General features: G+C 44.1%; 1 protein-coding gene across 1 annotated transcript; it reads right to left on the bottom strand.

The window, feature by feature from the left end:
• Positions 1-682: 682 nt before the first annotated feature.
• Positions 683-18,978, bottom strand: UBE2N (ubiquitin conjugating enzyme E2 N). Its single transcript, XM_086471035.1, has 4 exons — positions 18,911-18,978; positions 2,456-2,702; positions 2,125-2,265; positions 683-1,508 (listed from the first exon to the last, which is right to left on the bottom strand). The coding sequence occupies exons 1-4, from the start codon at positions 18,938-18,940 to the stop codon at positions 1,468-1,470; spliced, it is 459 nt and encodes a 152-aa protein (XP_086327161.1). The 5' UTR covers positions 18,941-18,978; the 3' UTR covers positions 683-1,467.
• Positions 18,979-24,428: the final 5,450 nt, after the last annotated feature.

Raw genomic sequence — 24,428 nt, 5'->3', positions numbered from 1 at the left:
GTGTGGGGGTTTTTTTCTTCTTTTTTTTTTTTTCTCCTCTCAGTGAGGGAGAGGGCTTGGGGAAAGGAAGCGAATGGGGATACAAGAAGTTAAGGGACGCAATAAGATGGGTTCCCGGAAAAGATGCCAGACTCCCAGACAAGATGCATACACAAAAAACAAAACAAGGATGAGAAGGTAAGTTTTTAATCACTTTCCTTCCCTCCAATAAAGAAGCTTTGTTGCTCTTTAAGCAGACCAGTTGCTCAAGCAAGTTGCTTAATAAGGCTTGCAGAGAAAACCAGTGGTATGAGGCGCTAGCTGCAAGTGGTTAAGCAAACATCAGTCGATACATGAGCTGGCTGTGACAGTGGTTCTACACACCAGAATTTCAGGTTAGCAAAGGGCAGGAATTAAAGACATTAGAAAACTGAGCAGCCTAACATTAGATGACAATCAGCAAAGAGAAGTTATGCAGCTACTCACAGTTAGTGCTGTCATTTGCTCTCGACCTCCTACTTGACTATGGTTATTTCCATGAAAATGCTTATCAATGCATTACTAAAATTATGGTTACAATGGCTACATCAGAGATTTGTTTCTAACAGTCACTCCAAATGCAATTTCACATCAAATTGGCCAGGTAAGGTCACTCACATAACACAAGCTAATAAAAAAAGTCAGCAAACAGAAGCAAAAAAAATCTTGTAAATTCCACCTCTTTACTGTTTAATCTGTCAGACTGGTGAAGACAAATTTTCAGTTCTGGTTTCAAGGTTTTTTTAAATACGATTGTCACATTAGAGAAATGAAAACACAGCAAAACAAACTGTACAAAGGCAAAGTAGAATAACAAAAAATATTTTACTAAAACATAAGATTTACAGGAGATTTTCCAGACAAGCCATACAAAATGGTCACAAGCTTTTTCTTGGAGGGATTTTTCTACACTTGACAGCAGAATCACAATATTATTAGTGAAGGTGATGGATGTTTAATGTTCCCATTTTTTGTTCAAACAATGAAGCTTGTCCATCTACAGCGTCTAAGTTAGACTGGGCTAGAGGGTATATTCTAAAGTGTAACTGGTTAGCTGCTTTTACCAATGCAATTAGCATCACCATCAAAAGGGAGGAGGAGCCCACAAAATTAAAACAAAAAGCCCCGCAGCTAACCCTGCCTACCTTCATTCACAGTGCTTATACTTAAACCATGATGGGAAAAATGATTAAAAGCAGAGATGTGCTGCTGCTTTCAAACAATTTCACAACAATCCAGATGATACTTCTAGCCTCTGCTCATGCGGTACAATAGTGAATTAGGACAAGACACAGATTTGCTAATGTGCATTTAATCACCAAAGGACTGAAGATGTCTGGGCTTTTATTCTGTAATGTTTCTAAGACTGTGTCCATTAAATGCAAACAAAAAAGGAAGAGGTCTTGGCAGAACAGGAGAAGTGATGCACACTTGATGTTCAAAGCGCATTTAAATATTATTCATGGCATATAGCCTAGTCCATGCTCTGGCTGAAAAGAAAAAGAAACAGAATTTAAGAAAAGACGTATTTTTCAGGCTTTATTAAAGTAATTTTAAATACTTAAAGATCGCTTTTATACCACTACTGCAAGTACACAAAATATATCTGTTCCAAGATTCTAAGTGCAATTTTGAACTCCAGCAGCTGTCAACTTTTGTGTATTACAGAAGTGGCCCGACTGCAGTGGATCCAAAAGTGAGGAGGCATAATGTAGTAATTCTTCCAATCCATTACAGCCTGCAACAGAAGCAGGTATGGAAGAGATGTACTTTCAGAAAACAGATTACCTGCTTCTTAAGCTTTAGAGGAAAAGCAGCGGTGTGTGCTTGTATTTCACCACGGCTCCAAATCAGACACACTTGCAATTTAGGAACATGGAAATTCAAGATAAAACAGATGGAGAGAGCTTTTCCTCTGGCCAGCCTCACAGACCTGAAAACAGACCACTGCAGGCACATTCAGGGTACCTGGACTACGACCATACGCAACAATTGTTTCTGCAAGTTGCAGACACAAGACAAGAGGTCAGGATTTACACCCCCCAACCAATCAGTAACCAGCTACTTCCTAAAACTAGAGGGGGGGGAAAAAGTAAGATACACCACCTGTTTCTATGGCTTGAGCTTCATTGGTCTTCCACTGCTCAGCTACATCATTTGCTAGTGGATCATCTGGATTGGGAGCGCTTAACAAAGCCTGGATTGATAGCAGAACTGTACGAATCTGCAAAGCTGGGGACCATTTATCTGAAGAGACATTTATAGCAGTATGAATGAAACACCATATTCACCATAACCTACAGAAATAGCAAGTTTCACTCTCCCAGATTAAAGAACAAGCAAGGCATTCTTTAAACAAATGAAATCTCTTTTTAGGGTCAATTTACAAGTTTCTGTACTTAATAAGATCAAAAGAAAGAAAACAGGTAGCACTTACCTTTCAAAATATCTAAACATATTCTTCCCAGCTTGTCTACATTAGGATGATAAATTTTGGTCATGAAACGTACTTTAGGAGCTGCCATTGGATATTCTTCTGGAAGGAATAGTTCAAGTTTAAATGTCCCACCCTCAAAGGGGGAATCCTGTGGACCTGCAATGACCACGTGAAAATAACGTGCGTTGCTTTCATCTGGCTCCGCTTTTATCCCAGGGACTGGCTCTGCCAGCAAGCGCTGAGTTTCCTAGAAGAGGAAGAAGAGGCAGCAATGTAACAAATACAACACATTTAAAATAAACACAATCTGTACAAACTATTTTAAAAACAACAAGTATTCATTACAAGCTATTTGCCTACACCCACGGAAACAACACGAGACAAATACCTTCAAGTCAAAGAACATCTGCAGAAAGAAGATGAGGATGTGGTACACTGGTACACATCTCCTTTCGATCCCTCAACTGCTGTAATAGTATGTGCTTCTATAGCACAAGGTGACAGATAACCATTAAGCTGTCCTCAAATTTCTTAACTTTTAATTAAACTACTGCCAAACTCCTTTTTCCCCTCGATATACTTAAAAGCACTTTAAAGAACACCACAATGAAAATACCAAATGCACTTCCCGTTCTACCTTAAATAGAAAATCCTGTAAGTGAAACGCCAAAGGGGTTAATCACTCACAGAAAGTGTTCACGTTTACTCTAACACCAGTGGACTGGTTTATTAAGATGAACATTTGTACTGGAATCAGATCCAACTTTGACAAATTTAAAGTACTACTCTGCTGCAACACTAAAGGTGTTGTTAAGGATGTTTTATATGTTTACACATATATATGCACAAATAGCTTTGGTGCGAGCACTTTCAGCCCACGTATAACCATGTTTCAAGTCACCCTGACAAAGAGTGGGAGACAGGCAAGTTGTTCTGTCAGCAGCAGAATTCGGGAAGCCTGGTTTCCTCCAGAGACTTGTGTTCTCTGTTGCTCAATTCTTCTGCCTACAGCACCAATCCTACCTCTGGCACCACGCTGTGACCATAGCAGAGAGCTGCCCACATTCTGACCACCCACCCCACTAACGCAGGGAGCAGACTGACCAACCAAGCCCTGCACATCTTTCCTTCACAACTCCTACAGGCACCATTCTGCTCCTTTTCATAAAAAAGGACCCGAGGCCAAAACAGGCAGGGACAAGAAGTCCTGCAGAAGCCTCACATCCTCAGGTAACTTGAGCCCCATTTCCTGCTTTTCCACTAGCTTGCTTTTACTATGTACAGGTAAGTTTTTCACCACCCTTCTCTGTTGGCTTTCACAAAGAAAAATTATCCCGTTTCTATTGACAGAAAGCAGTAACTTGTAGGTGTAGTATTAATTTAGTGTTCTAGTTTTAGAGCATATTTATTCTGTGTGTCTGCATAGCACAAAAGAGACAGATTACCTCTACTTGGCTTAATATGTTCTTCAAACATAACAACAGTAATATGGCTGTCTCGGTGCAGTTAAATAGCACCTCCCTTTAGCAAAAATAATAAAATACATAATATAAAGAAGCAAAGGCGCAGTAATTAATGCCAAAAATCCAATCATTCATCTCAAAATTGTCAAGGTCCTACAAATCACAATATTGAAGTTATTACTAGGTACACATGCAAACGTAAGAATAAAATTATCTGGTCTAATTCCTCGTCGTGACTGTATATTGCCTATTTATCTGTATAGGCATTAGCTGCCAATGCCACTTGGGTGGCTTCCTGGATGGGCACCCAAGCTTCTACACTCACTTCTGCAAGTATATTTTAAATGACACACAAATTTATAACATACTCAGAATTTGTATTCTGCTGGCTATTTACTTGCACGGTAACTCCGTAGAAAAGCAGGTATAACGAGTGCTTAAAGCTTTAGTTCAGTGGTATGAAAGTCAGCGAGTAAGAAACTATAGACTACCCCTATAAACGCATAAAACATTTTCCATTTATTTCAGCAAGTTTTCAGTATGAGTCCTGCCACAGGTAAATGGGACAATTTGGATTTCCACCTATGAAGGACCATATACTTATTACAGTTTGACAGTTTTGGCAGAGGAAACAGTGTCTTATGCCAAATATGAATTAATACAGCGAGCCAACTTGAAATTAAAAAGAACTTAACGAAAAGACCCAATCTTTAAGCCCCTTTACAGCTGCTACCACTTAGATTTTGCCAGATACAGGCAAATCGTGGGTTTGGTTCTTACAGGCATGCTCAAATTTCAGTCTCTTGTGTTTGTGTTTTGGGGTGGGGTTTTCTGGGTTTTTTTGGTGGGTTTTTGTTTGGTTGGTTGGTTTGGTTTTTAGGGTGGTTTTTTTTTTTAAGTATTAAGGGTAACACATTTTAATAGCTGGGTTGATCTCAGCAGCCCCTAGCCCCCACTCGGTCACTCTGGTCCCCAGACTGCCTCCCTAGCTATGCCAGTATGCTGACTGTAACCATACCGGGCAGCCAATCCTGGCTTAAAATAACCCAGAATCAGCAGTTCTCTGGCAGCAGCATCAGCACTTCTACCTGCCAGCGTAACTGAGGGTGCAGCGCCTGGCTGCGAGCTGCACATTCTGTCACTAAAAACCATTTGTCAATAAACAATGAGAGAGCCCATGTATGAGCAAAACTATTCTTTTAATTGAGGTACCACATTATAGTGAAGGGGCTACACCACTGCCAGCATGTCATCACGCTCAGACAGCCCTTTATGCCTCTGTATTACATGGATGCGATTATCTTGCTATAAAACACTACAGAACAGGGGAGTACAAAGAAAAACATCTATGCTGCATACAGCTACGCTAGTGTCGAGGCTACTCAGAACCCATACAGGCCCCCTGCGGAACACAAATATCCGATGAAAAACGCTTCAAGCGAGCGCGCCTCGCTTCCTGCACTGTGCGTGGAGCTCCACCACTACCGGCACAACTGAAGCTGTTTTCAAACAGAGATGAGGAGGAATACTTGTGAGAAATCTGTGAGGGAACTGGCTGACACTCATCCTTCATACCCGCCAGGCTCTGATGCAGCCATCACGCAGGGAGAGCAAGCACCAGGCTAAACTTCTCCGACACCCAGCGAATGATAGGTTGTGACTCCTGGGAACGTACACTGCTACCAACTTATGCAAAAGCTGAGAAGTATCTTTGGTTCCGAAAAGGCATCTTTTTAAAAACAGTGTAACACAAACAAGCTTGTTAAGACTATGAAAAACACAAGAAAGATACCATTTGTTGAAAGAATGTGAAATGTTTGGACTTAAATACATCAGCATCACCTGCTAAATTCTGACAATAAATAAGGCTTTTGCCCTTCAATTATGAAGAAATTTATAATATCTTCAATGTATTTGGGGGGAAAACATGGAAAAGGAATAGAAAGGGAGAAATTAATCAGGAAGTTACATTTTAAAGTCTAGGAAGTTACATTTTAAAGTCTAAGCATACAAAATGCACAAGCATATCCAGTTCTAAGGTGATATCAGGGACTTGAATTTTTGCAGTAAGACAGCCAGTTAAAAACATGCTGACACTAAAACCAACTTGATTTGCCATAAGACTTGGAGAAATAAGTCATATTTGAGAGAAACGGTAGTCAGTATACAGGGCAACACTATGTACCAGGTCAGGAAACTGAACTGCTTAAAGATTTTTTTATTATGAAGTTTACATTACAAAAAAAAAAGAAAACCCAAATAAAACACCCTGTAAGTCACCCACAAGACCTTGACAAGATATGGACCCAATCTACAAACATGTTTAACTACATGTTGATCTTATTTTATAATTTTATATTATTTTCCCCAGAGGATGGTTACCCATTGAAAAACAGGCTCTCAAACATGTTTAAATAAACAGCTTCTAATTAAACTTTTAGCTTCCCCCCTTTTTTAACTAATCAGGAAGGTCAAGCACATGCAATACCTCACTTTCCAGTATCTTTTTAGGCAAAATTTTTCTAACAGTTTTCCAGCTGAGGAAGTGAGCTTTGTGCAGTTACTTCTCACTTTCTCCCCAAAATTGCCTTTGAACCATTTGTCCAATTTCAACTTTTCTGTACATTTTCTAAGCTGTCAGTGGCTAAGACAGAAACCAACATGCTGTTCGGCCAGTTTATTCCAACCAAGCATGTACTATTCTTGCCTGGTAAAAAACCCTGACAATAAGGCCAAAAAGAACTGACACCCAAATATTAACATGCTAAAGAGCAGAAAGGACAAATTCACATAAAAACAGGTTTTGCAGTTCTGCTGCTCACAATAAATGTTTTTAGAATGGAGCAGTTAATTTTGTATTCATGGGAATACAAATTTCCATCAAGTAAGTGTTCCAGAACAGCACTCTATAGTGTTCCTTATTAGCTCTCCTCTAGCATATCAAAGTGTTTCACAGAAAAGATTTCAGGACATATTTTGAGGTCTAAAGCTTTTAATGAAGTATCCCATGCTGCCATAGGCAGTTATTTCTATCTGTCATACTCTGCAATGTTTTTAGATTGAGATCTCTTCTCGCTCCTGGATTTACTCCACTTTTTCCAATTCCAAGTTCATGTCAAAACTTGCATTGACTAAAGAAAATTAATAAACCCCAAATGAAGATATATGCCATCAGTACTTCAAAAAAAAAAAATCACCACACTGTCATTCACAACTGGTTATGCCCCCCACAATTTTATCTTTCTTATTTTTAATTAAGCAGTTAAAAACCACAGAAGTGTTGAAGGTGTTTTGACAAGGAAAAGCAAAAGCTTTTCTTATTAACACAGGTGGCCTGAAGTAGAGTGACAGATGATACGGATGGGACAGATGGCGTAGCTGACATTCTGCATAGCTATTCTTCTATGAAGACACTAAATTGAAAACTAACTGTACTCGAGGAGGGAGAAACCCTCAACCTGTTTTTACAGTAACCTGTGAGGACAAGAAGCCTCAGGAAGAGAGTGCACTGTGATCTTCAGAAGAGACCAACAGAGCAGGAGATGGGGTGAAGGTTTTTCAGGTTGCCAAGGCTGAGAGAAACCACACAAACACAAGAGATCGACTTGCAGGAGGGTACATTTCATACTTCGAGCTTTTGCTTGATTATCCTGCTTTCAGGGGAAGGAAAGGGCCGGGGGGGGGGGGGGGGGGGGGGGGCGGGCGGCTACTGAAAAGCAGACATAACCACCAGGATTCTTCTGGTTCATATACCCAAAACAAGATAGAGCTCTTTAATGAAGTGACCTGAACAACCAATGAAGTTGCTTCCATACAGACATGCATGAAAATCAATAGTTACATCACGTGGAGATATGAAAAAGCATACAAAGAAGGAATCTATTAGAAATATACTACTATTTTAATCACTTCCAGTCTCGCAGGAGTGTTTATAAGAGCCTCAAGCTGCCAAGGCCTCAGACAAAACAACCAAAAAAAGATTTCTGTAAGCTACATTTTTGGAAAACAAAAAAGGTACTTCAGAAGTCATACTTCTATCAACAGACTAAGGCAGGATCAAATAGTGGCATATTGGCAAATAACTACAATCAGAACACTCAGATATGCAAGTATTTGCAAAAAAAAAACCCAAACCAAACATTATTTCTCACATAGCAGAGCCACTGCAGCTGAACCGAAATCTCCAAATCTGACACAAACCACCCCAGTAGTGAAGGAAGAAATTGTTGCACGTGATTAGACAATTTTTAAAGCTTCTTCATTAATTTTTAGAAAGAACTATATTCTTTGTTTGGAAAAATAATTGCAATTCCATTCCCTGTACTATGGCAACAGTTAGTCAGCACAGATTTCATACTGCCTGCCAAGGGATGTGGCTAAAGTTAAGAACAAATCAATACCTAGCACCTATGAAATACAGGAACTTTAGGGCTATTGCATGAACGCCACTAGAATTTAAGAAAGAAGCTTGCTTGCAAAGTCAGCACAAACTAGCTCAAAGAAGGAATCCAAGCTCCATGTCTTCAGCCAAATTTGCTTTGCGTAATTCAGCTGCCTGCATGCTCAACTTCCTGACACACCAGTTTTCTTATTTCATATTCAGTATTAGAGCTATTCAGTTACCTTCAATAAGTAAAAAATTCAGCATAGTAATCCACAAGTTAAATACAGTAGTCTTTAGTGAGATGTTACAACTGAAGGAATACACCTTTTGACAGCATCTGACATGGTCTGATGCTCTACACAGTCCTTCAATATCAGCTGTGACACCACCTGGTTACATTCATAAAATCCATTAGAACAAAGGGAGCTTCAAGAAACCCCAATGTCTTACAAAGCCTGACCATTTTAAGCTGATAAATGAGCAGCCACTGGGGAAAAGGAAGAAAAAAGCTGCACTGCCTTTGCACTTCAGCCTATCATGCACCTTCACTTTTGCCTGCATAGCTGTGTCTTGACCTCATGGTGAAACAGCACGTAGCCAATCCAGAAGAAAAAAGGGAAAAAAAAAAAAAAAATGCAAGAGGGAAGAGTCCCTGATGCAGTTCACCACATGTCCATGCAAACAGCTGTGCCAACAAAAAGGAGGGTGCAAACACATGCTGTCAGAAGGATGGCAGCACAGACTGCTCCTTTTGGTGAAAGGGCTAGTTTAGAGTTGAGACTGCAAGATTAATCACAGCGAGACACTAGCGTAACAGATTACTATTCTGTCACCAACCTAAAAAGGAAATGCAGAGGCTACCTCCTCATTCCACAGGAAGAAGCCTAACTACCAACAGGGCCAATTTCAGTAACAGATGGAAACTACTAAATTAAAGTCTTCATCCATCGACAAAAGTCTTAAACACCAAAGACTCTGTGTATCTTCTTACTTGTTATAAACAGTTATCTAGCAACCTTTTATAGCGTTGAGACTACAGAAAAGCATCCTTATGGCTAGCAGCTTTATGCTAGTACCTTAAAAAGAGAGCAATAACATCATTAAGACTTTCAGAGGTCAACATACTTAAAATTGCACAATACCACCTCTTTATGCAAAGTCTCAGGGGAATGAGTCTTCCCTTGTATTTTCAGCAGCACACATACTAGCTCAATTCTCTAAGCACCAGTCAAGTAATTTACCTTCAGCATCACCTAGTAAGATGGAGGTTACACCCCAGAAGCACTTTTAGAGAGGATGTGGCAGACAGTTTCAGACTCCGCAGATGATATTGCAAATTAGGGTTTTTCAAAAAGAGATGACAGACTTAAAATGAAAGCCACTAGCTCCATTTTCTGCTACAGTTGAAATGATTACACTTATCATTTGGAGGGTACTGCACATACCAATTTATGTGGGAGAAGATGTGATGAGGAAAAAGAGATATCTTTCAGTTTAACTGATTGCTCATCAGTCTCTTCAATATTTGTCTCCTGGGGAGATTACGCATTTGCTGCCAAGTCCTCCAGGACGATTTCTAAAGCAGAGGAAGACACTACCAATGGCAAAAAGCAAAGAGATTTTAATTAAAAAAATTATTACGTTACACCTAAGTTCTACTCCAAGTGATTAAAATTAGTGCAAGTCCTTCATCTCATTCTTCATCTGCTTCAGCTGCTGAATTTACAATTCAGTGAAATTGCTTTTCTCCCCACCATTTCAGCCTGGTTCTCAGTCCTTCTTGATCAACCTCACTCACATCTGTAACTACCTCCACCTTTTCCTTTCCTCACAAAATGCAAGGGTTTGCCCAAACTTCCCAGCAGCAGTGCTAGTTTGTACAGTCACCGTTCCATGCACCCTCTTCATCAGACCAAGCATCTGCAAAGTCAAATGAGATCACAGAACTGATTTGGCTTAAGAAATAACATTTACTACAGAGTTCTGAGCCAAATCAGTCCCTCAGACCAAGTTTACAACAGCAGCACAAACGCTTTTGTAGCCAGCACAGCCCAGGCTAGACCTGCTTATACAGTAAGGCTGCTCAACATGAACTGCAAACAGATCACCTTGAGAACTGCTGCTGGAGAGCAGCTCTGCAGAGAAGGACCTGGGAGTCCTGGTGGACATCAAGTTGACCACAAGCCAGCAACGTGCCCTTGTGGCCAAGAAGGCCAGTGGCATCCTGGAGTGCATTAAGAAGAGTGTGGCCAGCAGGTCAAGGGAGGTTCTCCTCCCCCTCTACTCTGCCCTGGTGAGGCCATACCTGGAGTGCTGTGTCCAGTTCTGGGCTCCCCAGTTCAAGAAGGACAGGGAGCCACTGGAGAAAGTCCAGCAGAGGGCTACGAAGATGATGAGGGGGCTGGAGCATCTCTCTCATGATGAAAAGCTGAGAGCCCTCCAGGCTAAAGAGCCCCAGAAGACTGAGGGGACCTTATCAACACACAGAAATATCTAAAGGGTGGGTGTCAAGAGGATGGGGCCAGGCTCTTCTCAGTGGTGCCCAGTGACAGGACAAGGGGCAATGGGCACAAACTGGAGCACAGGAAGTTCTGCCTGAACATGAGGAAAAACTTTTTCACTCTGAGGGTGGCAGAGCACTGGAACAGGCTGTCCAGGGAGGCTGTGGAGTCTCCTCCGGAGATATTTAAAACCCACCTGTATGTGTTCCTGTGTGACCTGCTGTAGGTGAACCTGCTTTAGCAGGGGGTTTGACTAGGTGAACTCCAGCGGTCCCTTCCAATTCTTACCACCCTGTGATTTTCTGAACTTCTGGATACTCTAACTTAACTAGGTGGTAACCTCTACACTTCATGTTGGCTCTCTGCAAAAAACAAGAAGTACACCACCAACTTTAGCATTTCAAATCAGACTACATACAGCATACATTTGTTTCCTATTTTTATTCTGATTGCAGGAAACCCTTGCCAGCTACCAGTGCTGTTACTTTCCAACTACATCTAACAGTTTGAATTAATTTTGGGGCATGAAATAGAAATTAAAGGTTTTAGCTGCATAAGGTGAAACTTAAAGCAGCATTTCAGCACACAGACAAGTGATAATTACTTGCCAAATGGCAATTCTTTCCTGTTCTGTCAGAGTGGGATAAAGAGGAAGATCACTCTCATCTGCTTCACCAAGAACTGATAAGCCAAACACAAGAAGGTAAGCCACACGCATGTTTTTGCTTTGATTTTTGAGGAGACAGTAGGAGAAAGTGAAACGTATCAGTCAAAACTGTCCTCAACATATAGGGATAAAGCTGCCTCAGAAAACCACAAACACTTGATTCAAAAACTTTTTATAACAGTACATCACATTTTGGCACAAATTCCTCCAGGGTCTATCAATTCATTAGCTACAATTATGTAAAGAACTGTTTATAACCAGCATTACTGAAAATAAATTGGTTACCTAAGCAGATGTCATATTGTCAGAGAGATTTCAGAATGTTTAGGTTAAATTTATATCACTGTAAAACAACTACATGGGAGAAAGCACTCTGAAAATAATGTCTGCCTTTTAGGAAAAAAAAAAAAAAGAATTAGCAAGAAAGCCAATTAAACTGTAAAGCAAAGGTCAAACATCATAAATAGAAGGCTGCACTTGTGGTTTCCAGTAGCTGGCCTCCCGCATGAATTCTTCTCTTCCTTGCCATATAATCCCTGAGTGTCAGCATCCCACACGCCTCCACTTCCTGGACTTGTTACTGGACTAACGTCTTTGTACACTAATGCTTCCACCACTCTGCGGGTTCCCAGACCCCGTCACCAGCCCTGACTGTATCTACCCCTCCACAAAAAAAAGCAAGAAAATGTTCTGAGTGCCAACTTGTCAAAGGCATTGGCTGTAAAATAGAAAGAACAGTGATACAGCAGATTTAGAAACCGTTAACTAGCACTCAGTCTATGGAGTCCAGCAACTTGAAAGCACAGCTCTGCTAAACAAGCACCACGAACTCTGGATCACTCACAAACTTCCTGCACACACTTCTGGTTCTCCAGTTCCCATCACCATACAAACAACTTTAATCACTGCAAAGTCACTTAAATGGACTTCAGGTAGCAGCACCTCCCCAGGAAAAAAAAAAAAAAAAATTCAGAATCTACCCGCTCTTGGAAGAAGACCTTGCTGCCAAACAGTAGTAACATGAAGAGGGCCATTTTTAAGGTCAGCACTGCTCTCCCCTGAGAATGACCTCATTCTCGCATTTTCCGCAGCAGATTACAGGATTTCAGAACTGTGAAGCTGAGATCCTACGCAAACTCCTAGAGGATTATCTGTGTACTAGCACAGATCAAGCTTTCCGTGGTGCATCTCCACCTATAGTAAAGACATAACTAAATTCACTAAGCTAACTGTGTAAACCATTCCTGAGGTTATACTGATGAAGCACGTTTTCATTAGTCTTGCATTAACATACAGTGCAGAATCAACTATCAAAGTGTGGTTAAAGCAAACAATAATTCATACAGAGCTTCTGTCCAAATGCCATCTGTATTGGGTTTGTGTGGCAAGGTCTTGGTAGCAGAGGGGCTGCAGGGGTGATTTCTGTGAGAAGCTACTAGAGGCTTCCCCTGTGCCGGATAGCACCAATGCCAGCTCCAAGATGGAGCTGCCACTGGCCAAGGCTGAGCCCATCAGCGATGGTGGTCGCGCCTCTGGGATAACCTATTTAGGAAGGGGAAAAAAAACCTGCACAACACCAGCAGCAGTCAGAAGAGACTGAAGTAAGAATGTGTGAGAGAAACAATTCTACAGACACCCAGGTCAGTGTAGAAAGACAGGGAGGAGGTCCTCCAGGCACCAGAGCAGAGATTCCTCTGCAGCCCACAGTGAAGACCATAGTGAGGCAGACTGTGCCCCTACAGCCCACACAGGCCCACAGTGGAGTAGATACACACCTGCAGGCCATGGAGGAACCCATGCTGGAGCAGGCAGATGCCTGAAGGAGGCTGTAAGCCTGTGGGAAGCCCGTGCTGGAGCAGGCTCCTGGCAGGACCCATGGAGAGAGGAGCCCACGGTGGAGCAGATTTGCTGGCAGGAGCTGTGACCCTGCGGGGGACCCACACTAGAGCAGTCTGTTGCTGGAGGACTGCACCCTGGGGAAGGGACCCACGCTGGAACAGTTCATGAAGAACTACAGCCCGGGGGAAGGACTCACATTGGGGAAGTTCATGGAGGACTGTCTCCTGTGGAAATGACCCCATGCTGGAGGAGGGCAAGAGTGTGAGGAGTCGTCCCCCCTGAGGAGGAAGGAGGGGCAGAGACAACGTGTGACGGACTGACCACAACCCCCATTCCCCATCAGGGAATGTACCGCTTGTGGGAAGGAGGTAGAGAACTTGGGAGCAAAGTTGATCCTGGAAAGAAGGGAGGGGTGGGGGGAAGGTCTTTTAACATTTAGCTTTTATTTTCTCATTATCCTACTCTGATTTGATTGGTAATAAACTTAATTTCCCCAAGTCGAGTCTGTTTTGCCCGTGATGGTAATTGGTGAACCATCTCTCTCTGACCATATCTCAACTCATGAGCTTTCAGTTGGATTTTCTCTCCCCTGTCCAACTGAGTAGCAGAGTGATAGAGCAGCTTTGGTGAGCACCTGGCATCCAGCCAGTGTCAACCCACCACACCATCTACAGCAAAATTTGCCACTTGCTTCTCCCTATTAACCTACCAGTCACATGTAACTATGAAAATATGGGTTTGTTTTATACTATTACACAAAACAAATTTTGATGACACTGAAAGCCATGTAAACATAACAGACAAGTACAGTATAAAACAACCACACGCAAAGCAATAAAACACCATTAGCACCAGTGCTTAGAAAGCCTGATGTACTATAGATTTGTACCTCAAAGTTCTTCAAGTATTATACAAGCAGATGGTCCAAACAAGATTTTTTCGCCTCTAGTTGGATTATTTGCTCTTTTTTCCTCAGCTTTTATTCTCTAGTGTCTACTGAAAGCTTCTTTAATCAGAAGGCTGTGGAAAGTTATCAGTGTCCCCTTTAAGATCTTTTATTAAGACTGTTTTCCTTTTAAACTGGTACCTTGGTTTAACATCAAAGTTTTCTTATCCTCTGGGCCTAAGCCTCCTTCTCAGCCTCCCTCCCACATCTCCACAAGAGATGTCCTGCCAAACTTCAGGCTTCCAACACGTGCCTGTACAATCCTCCCACTACCACAGCCAGCCTATGCTATACTAGTCACCTGGCAAGAAGACTCAGAGGGTTGCAAAGTAGCATATGCATTATCTTTCCTACATTTGTTGGGGGGCAGGGGAAGGTGGTTTTAAGAACAACAAAAAAAGCCTCTGAAAAGTCCCAAGATCTTCATCCTTCTGTGAAATTTGAAGTTACCCACAAGATTCAAACAGCATACAAGGGGCAAAAAGACATTATAAAGACCAAACATATAGCTTCTCGAACAAATGCCAAGGAACAGCACTATCCAGAAGTAATGTTTTCTATGCCTAACCACCATCCAAACAAATGCAAAATACCACGAAAAGGTATTAAGTTTACCTCCAGTCTTATTTAATTTTTTTATCCAGGAAATTAAAAAATAGCCTGAAGTGTCAGAGAAATTAAAAAGTAATGGTGAGAGAGATGTCCATGCCCCACCATTCCGCAGAAGCCCATAGCTCACAAGACAAAGTGAGAAACATCAAGTTGGCTGCCAGTAATACTGTTTAAGAACTTCTAGAAAAAGTCTCAGAAGTTGTAGACTAAATAACTGATTTATATTTTTAAAAACATATAAAGCTGATTATACCGACCTCTCATACAGAATGCTGTAGGTGCCTATCATCACATACACCATGAGGATCTCCATAAAACCTCCCAGAAATTTTACAGTTTGAGGTAGCATTTTATAACTCAGCAGTCCAAAATGTTACCCAGACTCTCAAAAAAATACTGCAAACGGGAGCTCACTGGCAGCAACATGGAAACAGTTTCTCACAGTAAACAGCAAGGAAGGACTATCTCAGACAACAGCGCACTACCATGCAGGAGAGGAAATCAAAGCCTCAGTAATTTAACACAGATAAATTCATTAATTAAAAAAAAAAAATTGAAGGAGTCTCAGATACTGCTTCAGATGGTTTACTTCTTGATATGTGCAGCTGCAGTGATTGTAACAGAAGCACAACTACCAACTGGCTACACAGTTAACACATAGACCTGGACATCAAGTTATGAGATCACTGCAGCAGTGAAAACAGCAGAAAAAACATTTGAAAAGATGGCACAAGGCAGCACTGCCCATCCCATTCAGATATACCAACTGCACTTGACACAGCAATGAGGTGGCTTGAATGTCAGCCAAAAAAAAAAAAAAAACCAAACCTCAGATGCAATTCAACTCCTCACTCGACTGGAGCTACATGACTTTGCAACACTAAAGAAAACTGGTGTAATAAGTGCTTGAAAGTACAAATCGCTGGGCTTAATTATTGTGTATATTGCAAAGGCTCAGTTTTTAATACTGTGCAGCATCAAAACCACCCATCTACATAAATGTCCCATACCGCGTTTTCATTTTATCTTACATTAATAGATTTTCTTGTCAAGGTGATTCTCAGAGGACCCTTGGTTTTGGACTATTGAAAATAAAAATACCTCTTCTCTATTCACAATACAGAAGGTTTTCCAATTCTGATTATATCTTTAAAGATTCAAAACTACATCATCACTTTCCACTCACCATTTGTGATGTGCCAACACTAAGTTATAACTGTAAAGGAAGCCATCTCTTGAGCTTACACATTGTCCCCCCGACTTGTTTAAAGTCTGTGTTTCTACGCAATCTGAGGACAACAAACCAGGAATAATTCTGTATCGTCTGTAACAACTGCTTTGCAACACCTATACTGTCACCTTTTAACTGAATTTGGGGAAAGTACTGGAAATCCAAATAGAGCGCTCTGCTGAGACAAGGAAAGCTGCTCTCCTACTGGGCTAGATGACAGCCTGCACAGAGCAAAGAAGCAGGCTGAGGAGTACAGGGCCGCTAGTCAACCTGAGAGCCAGGCCATCTGCCAGCAGTCGGTCAAGACAAGGAACGCCAACTGCATTTCGAGTGGGTAGCTAGATTCTGTACTTCATGACAGTCCAAATATGCACTCCTATCCCCAGTCAGCCATTGATGGTTTCCCTTGGATGACAACACAACGGGTGCATGTGGATCAAAGGGAGAAGGTCTTTTTCTAACAGTAACCTAAGTCATTTATTTATCAGCAAATTTATTACTGTGCATAAAGAAAATCGGATCTTCTTGTTATTCGAGTTATTTCGCCTTTCTACAGCTCTTTCTCTCTCCCTCTCTCTTCCACTTCCTCTCCTGGTCTTTCAAATTCTCACTAGCAGCAGAGTTCACTCCCTCCCCTCCCTCTAAGGCAACCAGCAATAGGAAATTTAACTCTAATGTCAAGATTGGCAGGATAGAAAAGCTCAAAACAATTCTCACTCCAGACTCCTGAAGACTCAAGCAGGCATACTTCTAGGTCTGCACCTCTGCAGCTGTGATATTTCAAAATACGACTTTGCATGGTTTTGAGGCTGTAGTAACTAGTCAGCTTCAAGTCCTGGACCGTATGCACATCTGGCAACCTAATGCATGCACAGCACCTGAAGAACTGGTCATCCAACACAATCAATCCGAGATTTAAAAGGTCTAGACTGGCTGCAGACAACTTATAACGCATACATGGAAACGCACAACCCACCGTACACACCACCCTATAATGATCATAATCCTAACAACTCTAAGGGTGATCTTCTGGAGGAAATCTCGAGTTTCTAGGTCTCCCTTCTGCTGCCCTCTACCTCCCCTCTCCAGGAGCAGAAACAGTGAAGTGAGTCGTGTGAATTGCTCCAGGTTTTTTCTAGAAAAAAAAAAAAAATTGAAAAAAAGCCCACAAAAGCACCAAGAAGGAAATTTACGCACCCACTTACAAGTGGGTGCACTTCTTGGTTGTATTCAGGGAAACTGTCAAGAGCTATTGAAGACATTTAACACGGTCACCAGCCGCATGACTGAGCTCCTACCACCACTCTGTGATGAATACCAGTTCCACTGTACCATGAATCAGTGTTCCCTCTCACACCTGAAATATAGTCAGCTTTGCATACTGTGCACTAAGGCAGCTGGATGAGTGTCGAACTCATTCTGTAATATTTGTCTTCAATATTTTTACTGCTTACAATTCTGAGCAGTAATCATAGTTTAGTCTGCTTCACACAAGATAAACGCTACTCCTGCCGTACTTTTTACCTTATCTCCTCTATTGCCTATTAGCTGACTTGACTTTTTATAGAAAATCCAGTTTTACCTTTTCATCCACTGCTTATCATATTCTACACTCGGGTGTTTTACAGCAGTTGCCAACATTGTGTGCTCAAGCAAGAGCACTTCACCGCATTATAAACTGTGGCATTCGTTCCCTTCAACGGGTAACAAGGATGCTGTTATTTCCTGTGAGGGCTAACAAACCTTACTGGAATCACCTAGTAACTTTTGTAGACGGGGCAATCACCCATTTGAGGGCTCCAATTCACACCACTGCAAATCGAGTGGGAGACAGCAGCCCAGCACAAACATCCACACTAGCCACAGGACCAAGCTGTCTTTTGATAGCTTGCAATGCAGCTACCTGTATCTCTGCTGAGTGACTCCAAGTCATTCAAGCCTTAAGCTGAAATTGCACTTCGAGGGTTCAGCTGAAGGTACCCCGAAGTTGAGAGCCCTTACAAAGCTTGGTAAATGAAAGTGGAAGCCAGACGCTGAACAGCCGGCACGAACACGCTAATACCGCTAAGGGCCGACAGCTCAGAGCGCACGTACTAGTAACCAGGCTGGCCTAGTGGGCACCGGTACGGATGCCCGCCGCCGCACAACTCGAGTTCAACCACCCGCTGTATTTTGTCCCTCCTCGCACAGGAGGAGCGACCCGCGCCGCCGCGCTCCCCCGGCCCAAACACGGCGAGCGACGTGCCGGGGAGCTGGGGTCAGGCCGGGCGCCGCGCTGCCCGCCCGCGGGGAGCCCCGGTGAGAAGCCGCACCGCCGGCGGAAACGGTGGGAGTGCGAACCCGGTGCCGCTCAAGCTCCGGGCCCCAGAAGGGGCGCGCAGGCAGCCGGCGGACAGCAGCACCAGGGGCCGTGAAGCTCCGCCGCCGCCCGGGAGGTTACCGCGATAGGCGCGGGCCCGCTCCCGCCCGCCACCCCCGGCCCGCCAGGAGGGCCCAGCCGCTCCCCACCGCCCGCGCATGCCGCTGCCAGGCCCGGGAGCCCCCGCGGGCGGCGGCGGGAAGCGGTGAGGGGCCCAGGCCCGGCGTGACTCCCCACCCCCATTCGCTCCCGCGGCGGTCGGGGCCGGCGGCGGGCTGCCTCCCGCCCGGCAGGGGAAGGAGGAGGCCCGGGAGCGGCCCTGCCCCCGCGCGGCCCTATTCCTGGGCACCGGAAGCGGCGCCCGGCGCAGCCCGGCCCAGCCCTGCCCGCTGGCGCGGACCCGGCCCGGCCGCCCCTCGAGTCCCCCGCGGCGGGCGAGGAAGGCGAAGGTACCTTGATGATCCTGCGGGGCAGCCCGGCCATCTTGTCTCGTCGGGGTGCAGGCTCGCGGGCTCGCCTCCGCTCGGGGCTCGCGCACAGCCGGAAGTAGCCCGCGCCGCGCTTCCGGTGGCACCGCCCTCGGCGCGGGACGCCGGGCAATGTAGGCCGCGCCCGCCCGCCGGACCGGCCGCTCCCTCACCGCCAGCCGCTGCCCCGCCGTGGGGCGCCTCGGGGGTGTGGGGCGGTTCCCTCGGCTGAAAGGGGGTCCCCGGGGTTCAGCTGTCCGCGGGCACAAGCGCGGCGGAGGGGGCGCTGGCGGGGGGCACCGGGACCGGGGGCGGGCCGGGCGGGGGCGTGGCGCCGCCCGCTGCCTGAGGCCGCGCCGCCCCGGCCGCGGGTGGCGGGACGAGCCGCCTCCCTTCACGGCGCGGCGAGCTGCCCCGAGCTTAAACGGGACAGGGCAGACAGCCTGCGGGCCGGGGGGCGGTCGCCTCTCCGAGTCCTGCGGGAGAAGGGGGCAACACCCCGGGGCAGGGGCCTCCTCGGCCACCCCGGTACGAGCTGGCAGAGCCCAGCTGCCCAGAGCTGCTTGTGGCGCCTCCGATTTACCGGTTCGGTGATGCGAACCGGCCACCTGCAACGGCAGGAGGAGCTCGTTCGTAACAAGGGTGTGGGGCCATCGCTCAGCACTGGCAAAATTAAGGACTTCGTCGGCGTGCGCCGTGCGCTGTAAGGGTGCGACGCGTACCATTTCCCGATTTTAGGCAGCGTGGGTGTCACTAAACCTGTCACAAAGGTATTTTAGAACATCTTTGTCTTAATAACACCTGGTTAGTGAACCTCCTATTTTTAGCAGAAAGAGAAATACTGTAGGAGTGTAATTATCACTCGAGCATCCTAGGACATTACTACAGCTGCGTAGTCATAGTAACATCTAGCACCGTGCATCATTATGGATGGGAAATAAAGATGGAGCGATTTGCCATAGGTCGCCAAGCAGGCTAGCAGCACGGCCAGGAATAGGGCCCTGTGTACGTACAATTCCTTGTCAAGTGTTTTCTCCCGGTTTAAAAACAGGACTTCTAGATGACGTGCATAATTTCTGTATACTCTGGTAGAATGGAAAGCTCTGACACTGGCAAATCTGGACTCTGTAACTGATGAAACACTCCTATCATAGATACTACAAACATGTTCTATATCCTAAAATTTAAGCCTTTATCTTACACAATAGTTATGATAACACGAAGCACATGTCAGAAGAGTGGTGTGCCTCCCTCCTTCACCCTCCCCACAATACTTCCTAAAAACTTACTTGTCTGTCCTTCTCACTAAGCCATTGGCACTATAGAAGGCAACTAACAAGTACAGAGCTGTTCCATGCTATTTGATATCCTCAGCTGTCGAATACATCAGTAATTCCAAACTTCATGCAAATCCATGAAAGCCCATAATCTGTGTGAACTCTTGTGTACATCCTCAGCCCTTTAAGCACTTAGTTGCTCTCCAGACTTGCGGGATGTAACTTTCTGTGAAGTCAGTCAAATCAACAATGAAGTGACACACACCAAGAGAAGTGCATGAAAACACATTTGCAGAATTGCGGAGTAAAGCATTCATCAATTACACACCCCCTGATTCTGCAGCGAGACAAGTGAGTTCATTTGCATACATTAGCATGTGAAACGGCCGTGTTTAGATGTGGTCCTTCAGCAAAATCTGGTCTTGCTAGTTACATGTAGAACTGTTCTTTAATCGTGGATTTTTCTTCTTAATTATTATAACTTGTTGCTACTACTAAATGAGACCAAGTAGATACTTTTGTATACTCAGCACCTTCGCAGTACTTATCATCTGACCTAAAAAGGTGGAATGTTGATTTCTAGAAAAAAAAAAAAAAAAAGCTGTAAGGAAGAGAAAAAACCTCCTAAGATAATGTGTTCTTATCAACTGGATGTTAGTCTGTTTTTTTCTTAGCTTCACAGATACTGACGTGTCTATCGCATATCTGGTGCCTTGGAAAAAACAATTATAATCTGGGCTGATAGGGCTCTCCTGAGGATGCACAGTGTCCCATTGTCCGAGTCTGGCGGCAGCCGTCTTGGTGGTCTTCTACTTGTTTGATTTGGGGGTTGGGTTGTTTTTTTTCAGGTAGGTGAGATGACACACAGAGATGTGAAACCTCCTCCACATGACTATAGTGCAGCTTCCCACCCCTCTGCAGGAACAAATAGTCCGTATGGAAAGTACAGTATTCAAGATGTTCTTGTATGGGCAAGTGTAAACTTCAGGCCTGGGCTCATACAGGGCATTTAGAACCCATGTGGTACTAAAATTGCTCTCGAGCAATCCTTGTTCAATAGGAAGAATTTCGAGGCTGCATTTAGTGCCTGTTTGTAGAACTCAGATCTTCACAAACAAAGGCTTACTTACTTTGCAGAAGAATTTTACGAGGCGTAAATACATTAATGCCTTCTCAAATCATCTGTCCCTTGGGAGAGTCGTAAGGTTGATGTAAATGAATTAACAACATCTAGTGGCGGCCACAACGCGGGGCTGACCTGCATATAAATAACTGCTTGCCACTGAGCAGCGTGCGCATGGGGTAGAGAATCTAATTGCTTTTGAGGAATGGGATTACAGCAAACTGCTTAGGGAGTCAGGAGAAAAAAAAAACGAGGACAGAAGGTTAGTGAAAAGAGGAAGTGAACATTCATATATAATCTCGAAACTTCATGAATAACTGAAAATACTGGTATTCATGTTGCTATGACACCCAGTTATAACCAGAAGCCTTCGTGTTGAGTTAGCAGGTATACAGACATATGTAGAAGGAATGCAAAGAGTTAGGTTATTTTAAAAATTGTTCTCTCTGTGTTGTGTAAATTTCACAAAATACAATAGGCAGTTTAGGGACTAAGACCAGAAATGGTACCTAAACCAGATGATCCCCTTTCACTGTGCTAGTAACCCCGGTATGCAATTGCCAGCATCAAACAAATGTAAAGATACAGCTGGAGAGGTGAAGCAATTCCTTGTGAAAGACAGCAATTCCTTGTGAATTTTATGAAAGTAGGAAGGAAAAAAAAACCCAATGTTGCTGGTAATTCCACTAGGAGAAAGACTCCATGATTCCAACAGTTTATTAGACATCAAAGAATCTTCACTGGGCCATATCCCCAAGACCAAAGTAATTTGAAACCAATGTATTTTGTTACACTGCTTGCAGAATTACTTCTTTTTCTTTATTTCTGCCTTCTCCTACTCTTCTTTTTTTCTTTTACCCTTCTCCTGGAATACTGACCATTAAAGGGCTGGCATAGGTGGAAGAAAACATGGGCCAAAAGATGCTTTTAGGCTCCATGCGAGCAAAATGCCACTCAGTTTCTTGAAAGTGCTGGAACTTCTGCTCCGTGAACCATGCCCTATGTCTGTGAGACCCAACAACCGTGTGGAGTATAGTTGGCTCAAACAAATGCTCATGAATGTTGCATTCAGTGTCCCTTTCAAGTGTTGTAGACCAGGAATCTTGCTTCAGTCTGAAGTTGCAGCACGACAATCTGGCAAGCTACTATGTTTTCATAGTTTTCATTGCTCAACAAGTGGCCTGCCACATCCTGCAACAGTTGCCGTTTTCATGACACCTCTCTTTCTGGCTCCTTAGGAAAAGGCTTTTGAAGTCGGCTTGCTCAGGAGATGCCAGTGAACAGAAACATTGTTTTCTGTTGTCATGTCTACAAAGATTCAGGCTGTTCCCCTAACTCATTCTAACTCCTACAAGGACTGCTGCAGAGACCCCCCCCAATAGCCATATAGGTGCTGGAAAAGCCATCCAATCTGGCTAGTCCAGAATACTGGCTTTAGACTTTGCTTCTTTGTGCTCCCTGCGTACCAAGGGATATCTTCTAGGAGAAGCTATAGTAAAAATTGCACTTCTTTTATAGCATTCCCAAATTCCCGAAGGAGGCAACTTGATCCTTTGAATCAGGGCTGGAACGAGGCACTTAAGTGCCAGGGGAGCTTTGTCTCCTCAGGCTAGCCACACCCCATGGAGGTTCTTGCATCCTCCAGGTGCTTTCCCAAACTAATGACCTTCCGGTGTCCACCCATGTCCTTCAGGATTTTCCACTCAGCCATTATTGCCACTGTAACTGGGTTCTGGACCGCAGCCTGCACCACTCTGCGTGCATATCCTCCATTTGGCATGTGTCTTGGAAGGCATCCTTGAAGAAGCACCACAGGTGATCCAGCCTAGCACGCTTCTGCTTTCTGCTTCCCTGGGTAGAATAGTACTTCAGCACTCCTGCTCTGGAGTTCAAGGTTGTTGCTAAAATGTATTTATACTTCTCTGCCAGATTATTTATTTCAAGCAGTGTGGCACAGGGATTCTTTATCCATACAGGTTTTCAAAGCCACATATACCTTGAAATATATGACAATGCCATTAAAACCACCTAAAAAAAATGTAAAAGTTTCTTGGATAGGATGGGAGGGGGGACAGAGAGAAGAAAAGGAGAGAAGAAAAAGTACATCTGAAAAACTAGCTTTCCACAGTACTACATGTGTAGCTTGTCAAAACTTGAAAAGTGATTTAGCAATCCTTTTTCTTTTTTGTAAAATAAAGGTTTGATGGAAAAAAAATTTCTGCTTTCATGTCGAGTATTGTAATTAATGAAGTCATGCACCCTTATCTAGACAGCTGCCCTCCCTGACTCAACCTGGTGTTTTTCTTTTGCTAGGCCAAAAGATTTAGATGCTATGTGTTTAGAAGTCATTTAGATTGATATTTTGGTTTAAATTCAATTGAAATTTTTCATTAGACTCGTTGCCTGGAGTTCTGTCTGGTGCTCCGTTAGCACTGGCAATTGCTAACTGTTTGCTCCCTTAATATCCGGAAATAAACCCTGCACCTCAGGCAAAACGTGAGGAAATCTGGGAATATTATATGCCTATGTTTGGTCAGATATATGCTGATAAACAGTTCGAGGATGTCAGACAGGTCTCTAGATGGTTGTACTGTCCTTAGCTCAGTAAAGGCTTTGTTAGATGCTATTTTTACTCCACAGCTTTGTGTCAGGGCACTGAGTGCACAAATAGACCTTAATTGCTGTGACGGCCTCAACAAGGGCCTCCACCCTCACCCTCTGATGGGCCTGGGTGTTCAGTCCTTCCTGAGCTACACCTCAGCTGTCCCTACCTGACTGCCAGGGGCTCCTGGACCAGCCTCAGACCTGGCCCACTACCGTGTCCTGCCTGATGATCCCTGGACCGTCAACAGGCCTTGCGGCAGCAACCACCCTGCTCTGCTCACCTGCCCCTGGCACAGTGGGGCTGTGCCCCGTCAGTGGGGCCACCGCTCAGCTCTCCTCGGGATGCCCTTGGCTTCAGGCTCCCCCCGCCCTGAGGGGGCAGTGCCACCCTTGCTGCTCCCTGATGCTTTGCTTCTGAGTTCAGAGCGCCTGAAAATGCAGGTTCATTTTAGAAAAGCGATCCTGTCACTTGACAGTTGCAGCTGGTTGGCTTTTATAAA

The sequence above is a fragment of the Leptosomus discolor genome, chromosome 1 (genome assembly GCF_034619465.1).
Source record: "Leptosomus discolor isolate bLepDis1 chromosome 1, bLepDis1.hap2, whole genome shotgun sequence".
NCBI classification, from domain to species: domain Eukaryota; kingdom Metazoa; phylum Chordata; class Aves; order Leptosomiformes; family Leptosomidae; genus Leptosomus; species Leptosomus discolor.
The sequence above is the reverse complement of the archived record's forward strand: the minus strand, read 5'-3'. Positions and strand labels throughout refer to the sequence as shown.